Here is a 6,000-nt window from a genome sequence, read left to right on the forward strand (position 1 = left end):
TCCCAAACAACCCAGTGTTGTTTGATCTGTGTGAGAACAGTATGCATATTTGTGTTATCAGGCTACAAAGAGAGAAGACATATCACAGGCAGGAAGAAAGTCTCCAACTGGTAAACACCCAGCTACCTGGGAACATGAGGGAACTCATTGGAATGTTAGCAACAAGAATATATATCTAGTCATACAAAATGGAGTCACCCCTGACAGAATAAAGCATACATTTGATAGCAAGAATTATTGGCATGAATGAATGGGCACAGTCAGACATGACAGATACCTGAAGAGCCTCAAGGGGGTTCTCCTCAGGCTGGTGTAGTTTCCTCATTGCTGCTGTTCTCCAATGGAGCTTCACACTGTAGAGGCCTTACCTTTTTAAAAATGAAAACTGGGAATTCAGAGGACCTGATACACAGCTTGTTATAACATTATGGTGATATGCAATAGCCCATTTAAAACAAAAAACAAAAAAAAAGCCAGCAGTAATGGAGGGATGAAAAGGCTGCTGCAGAAACAGGGCAGGGAAATGGCAGCTGTAGAGGTAGGACCTGGAAAACTTGAACTTTTTGCACTCACCAGGGGCAGGTTCGTGAAAGTTCGTGGTTCGTGGTTCATGAAATTTGACGAACCACATGGTTTGTTTTTTTTCTAGTTCATGCCCATCTCTATACATAACATGAAATGAGATTACAATACATGGCAGAAACACATGAAAACAGGGTTCAGTCAAGCCTAAATTATCCCATCATAGTAGACATTGGTCACTCTCAACTCTTAACAAATTGGTAAAGGAAGATGAGCATAACTTCTAATTGTTTCTATAGTGAGCTGCAGTTGGAGTGAATTCAGTTACTGTTATGGAATCTATCAAGCTCTTTCAATATTTTTATCTTCCAAGAATGTTGGATGAAAACAAGTCCTTCAATTTTAACAGGCACACGTGGCTGTCTGTGAGCCATGTGTTACCCAGTTATCACAAATACCATTCCTATCCTGCTTCAAAAATGGCTTTCCACTTGATCACTGTTGGGAATAATTAATTTTTGTAGGAAGTGGATGTCTCAGTGAAACAGCATGTGTCCAGATGCCACTATCGGGAATAAAAAAAGGAGCCATCATATTTAAAAACCAAATTTAGTAGATGACAGTAACTATGTCTGATAGACCCTTTCCGAGAAGACTGATGGAAGTATATAACAGATTGCTGTAGTCTGTAGACACTGGTAGTAGGCAGTGTTAGTAAAAGCAAAACCTTACATTTAAAAATACAAATATATTCTTATAAGAATCAAATGTATATGTATGCAAAAGTATTAAATTATCATGATACTCTTGTTTTCTCTGAGAAGACTCATAAACTGTTTTCCGTACTGTACCAAAGTCAGATTTATGTATATGTGTGTGTTTCTTTTCGTGTCAGATTTCTTCCTCTCTTCCTAGCTATAATCTGTGTGTAAATTACTAGTTTATATTGTTTTACTGCTGACTTGATTTTTAATGGGGGGGAGTGTTTTGTTTTCATATTTGTCTGTTGCAGTTGATATATTTAATGGGATGATTGAGCTGGATCTTAATGACCCATTCTGCTAAGTGAGAAGTCTTGTTCCATCTCATGGAAAGGAATCGTTGCCACCTATCCTAAACTCAGTGATTTTTATTTTGGCTTTTGCGTGATCATTTCTCCCTACTTTGGTACAATATTTCCTGGAAGATTGTGCTGAAAGCAGGTTTGGGGAAAGTGAGGATGGGAAGATGCTACCCTCCCTTGTGTAAGCACCTCCCATTTGCCATTTTCCCTCAACTATCTCTGGTGGGCTTTTTGACTTTAAAAAATTATCTATAGTAAGTTTACTGATACTTACCAATAACTTAAGAAAAGCATAGCAAAGCCCACTAGTGGCAAAAGGGTAGGGAATGGCAGGCAGGAGATTGAATTGGAGGAAGTCTCCCTGTGGAGGCTCCATTTACACTGCAAATGCCTTTGCATTCGCAGCAATGAGACAGAAACAGGGTATTGCCCTCAGTTCAGCCTTGGGTTTCGTGGTGATATTAACCTGTAAATTGTGTCAAAATCCACTGGCCGAGAACCATGAATAAGTGCCTTTATGCAGTCCAAGTATCCCTTGAACTGTAATTAAGGCTTCACTTTTTTCTTATGATATAAGTTCTCTCTCTCCCTCTCTCTCTCTCTCTCTCTCTCACACACACACACACTCTGTCTGTCAGTCTGTCTGTCTGTCTGTCTACCTTTACAAATAACTTTATTATCAAGATAAGTTACTGAATTGTACTCTTCCCTGCCATCTTCTGGCCTGCAAACGTTTTCAAAGGTAGGGGTTCCTTGGGATTTGAAAAAGTAATTTAGGGGTTCTTTCATGGGAAAAAGGTCAGGAAACACTGGACTATGGGAAAGAAAGCAGACGTGAAACCTTTTAATTTTCATTTAAAACTATCAGTGTATATGCCATCCTAGACAAAAACCGGGAATACAAGCCTTCTAAGATTTGTACTGGTTAAGTTTTGGGAATATTGTTTGTTCATGGTTATCACTTACCTTCTTTAAACACCTTCTTTCTCCAGGTTATTTTCAAAGGTGAGAAAGGAAAAGGAAGAACCGGTGAAATTGGATTGGATGATGTAAGCTTGAGGAGAGGCCTTTGTTCCCAAGATCACTAGTGGTACAGACAGACTCTCAAAAGACTATATTTTTCCATGCCTCTTCGATGTGAGAGCCAGTGGGCTGATGACTACTTCTCTCATTCGTGTGCATTGTGAGATCCATTGAACCTCCGTATAAATAACGTAATTTTTTTTAAAGGGCGAAGTAATATTGGGTATTTCCATTAAGAGTTTTCCATGTACATGTGGAAATAATATCAATGTCCTTCATGAAGAAGAACAAACTGTAGTTAGGCATCATCAAAAGGAGTCTTTGGTACAATGAGCAGTTGCATCAGTGCGTTTTCCATTTTGCTGACAGTGGAACTGGTTCATCTCCACCAACTGAAACTAACTCAGGCTTAGACTTGAGCTTCGATTGTTCTATTGCCATTCACTTTTAAAGAAGGGTGTGTTTATATATATATATATATAAATATATATAAAACATAGCATTTATTCCTTATTAACAAGAGGCCGTTATGATAGAGTAGGCTCTGCATCCCTTAATATTGGTAGTGCTGTGTTCTGTATAAATGTGTACGGTTATTAATGTATTTATATGTGTTGTGTATTTACAAAATCTAGTTGTAAGATAAATGGCAGCTGTGCATGCCTAACGTAGTCTATAACCCACAAACCCACTATGGAGGGTATAATCTCATCACAACCTCTTTGCCACCTCATTAACAGCTAATTGCTTAATTTTTGGTCGCTAAATCACCAGGTTATTGTATATGCTTGCGGAGTAACCGCTCATCAACAAAGGCAGAATGTTCTTCATGTAGAAGTGAGTGTGATGGCAGGCTAGATACTAGCTTCGGTTTATTCAAATCTAGCGGTTTTCTGCCTGAAGAGGAAAAGATCACTCGTAATGGGAAGCAATAGCAAATCCTGGCCTCACAGGGTGCTCTTTTTAACAGCCACATGGCAAGGAAAGCTGTGTGCCTTCCCAGCAGATGCCACAAGTAAATGAATAGTCCTGGGTCAAGAATTATTGGCCACTCTGAATATAGGCTGTAGTAGGCAGATATCCAGCTGTTGTTTAGGTGCTTTTACATCAATGTGTGGCTCCAACCTTCTCCTTGCTTGGGTCTGCTTTGAAAGACGCTCCTGTGCAGATGCTCGGCCTGAGCTGCATCAGCAGGAAGAGACTACTGAAAGTTGTAGTAGGATGAGCCATGCAGCCATGTGATGTTCGTTGCTCTGATTCTCAGAAGCAACAAATCCTTCATAGTTAACAGTGTCATTAGATTCGGACGGTATTTATCAGTTTCTTAATGTTTTGTTTTTATTATCCAAGGTATGCATCATAAGGGTGCTGCACACAGGAGAGTTTAAAGTTTCGACTCAAGGCCTTCAGTTGCTTTTTTAACTGCAGCTTGCCTGCGCAGCTGTAGTAGAAGTGTCAGAAACAACTGTGGATGTCTGCAGAGTCCTTCCACTTATGCACACATAGCTTTGTAGGACTTCAATCCAATTAAGTTTTGTAATTATAAACTGTACTGGTTCAAGTGCTATTGGAAATGGTCAAAATAGATTTTATTTTTCTTTATAATAAGATTTTTTTCTTAGACCAAATACCATCTTTATATTTTAAGATTTTTTTTTAAAGGTATAGCTGCAATTGAATGTTGATTTGTTATAGGGGCACACTATTAAAATTTTACCGTGTGGATTAATGACAATGGGCATCATCCTGCAAAATTTAGTCACGACTCTTTTCCATTGAAAGAAACTGAATGGGATTTAGTTGCACCTAACTGAAGTCCACTTGATTTTACTACGAATTAGCTGTGATTAACGTTTGCAGGATTGTGCTCAAAGACTAGACCCAGTTCCTTTTGTTTTGTATTTAAGCCAGTAATATGCGTGTGTTGTCTCAGTGTGTCTTCTGTTAAATGTATCTGACTGAAATCAAGTAACATATTCCACTTCAGTCTTCTAATGACAGATACCTTGATATCAACCACAATCTAGAATTGCTTTAGATTCTCACAAATGCATACTGCATGCCTTGGACACTGGGACTTTTGATTCTTCCTCTTTGCAGACTGCATCATCATCGTCATCTGATTTTGTATCAAGTTGCAAAAGCTGTTCACTTCACAGAAAGGGTTTCCCCTGAAGAGAATATATAAGATCGTAAGGAAAGGATGCTTTGCGTTGGTCCGAACGTGAGCTATACCTTATTAGAATATATGGTTATTGTAATAAATTAAATTTGCTTTCTGCAGCAGTGGTGCATCACATAAAATGTAGGAACTCTACATTTTAATCTCGAATAAGAAACAGTTCTTTGAACTAAGGAACAATGATGACCAAGCCTAATCGTAGAGCCTTGGCTGATCGTTTGAGTTAGGGGAAGGATGAAATTCAAAAAGCTTTGTGGTTACAGAAAGCTAGTCATGTGTTTTCCAGAGGGTGGCCACTTTTATGTTCATGGACTTAATAATATACTGGCAGTATTAAAATGTGTATTTTTCTTGGGCCCAATAGGGCAAATGATCTTGCCATCAGAAGTTTGTGTTCTTGATTGTAGTCTTGGGGCCAAAGTAGATATGTCAAGGGAGATATTTGAGTAGGATCTATCTCACTTTTTAAAAAGAAATAATTAGTGGCCCCATATGGCAGCTTTGAAAACCTGGGAAGTGGTGCAGGGGAATTCCCTTCCTCCCTTGTTGTATCCACAGTGTAAACCCCCTTACCACCACCCCCCAGCAAAGCTGTAGTGAGCATGGGGAGGAGGGAGATGGGTACAGCTGCTTCTTGAAGAAAATACTCTTTTGTTGTGCCAACAAGACTATATTGCACTAAGTTCAAAAGGAACACATTATCGAACGTACTGTAGGACATCTTACTGGCTAATAATTTAATGTGCTTTTAAATAACTGTTTGACTTCCCTCCCCAAACTGACTCAAAATAAAGATATCTTTGTAAATTTACAGACGTTGATCAAGATTGTCAATTGTTTTCTTTTAGTCAGTTTTGTCAGTTTTCTTTTAAAAGTGATGGCAAACACAGTTCAGTTAACAAATACTTGGTTGTTAAGGTGGCATCCATTCTCTGAAAGAAATGGACTGACTAGTTCAGAAACATTCTAAACCTAGCATAATCTTATTCCCATTGTTGACAGAGGTAAGTTTTCATCAAAAAAAGGGTTAAATAACCACCATTCGATAGTCAGCCCTTTCCCCAGTTTCTTTGATGTGCATCATTAACTCTGCGGCTGGATTCCTTTAGAGACTAAACCAAACACAGAGGCCAAAAGGCCATGTTTGCTGCATCTTGACAGCATGGAAACAAAGCTCATTACACTAGTGACATCTGACATAGTTTAAGAT

General features: G+C 38.7%; 1 protein-coding gene across 4 annotated transcripts in view; it reads left to right on the top strand.

Moving 5' to 3' along the window:
- Positions 1–5,601, top strand: part of NPNT (nephronectin) — an 89,375-nt gene extending 83,774 nt beyond the window's left edge. For all 4 annotated transcript variants that reach the window (XM_054990194.1, XM_054990196.1, XM_054990195.1 and 1 more), the window contains one exon: positions 2,578–5,601. In XM_054990194.1, the coding sequence (XP_054846169.1) occupies positions 2,578–2,673 (96 nt within the window). In that variant the 3' untranslated portion in view covers positions 2,674–5,601. The remainder of the gene's footprint in view (positions 1–2,577) is intronic.
- The last annotated feature ends 399 nt before the right edge of the window (positions 5,602–6,000 follow it).

This window comes from Eublepharis macularius, chromosome 10 (assembly GCF_028583425.1).
Source record: "Eublepharis macularius isolate TG4126 chromosome 10, MPM_Emac_v1.0, whole genome shotgun sequence".
NCBI classification, from domain to species: Eukaryota; Metazoa; Chordata; class Lepidosauria; order Squamata; family Eublepharidae; genus Eublepharis; species Eublepharis macularius.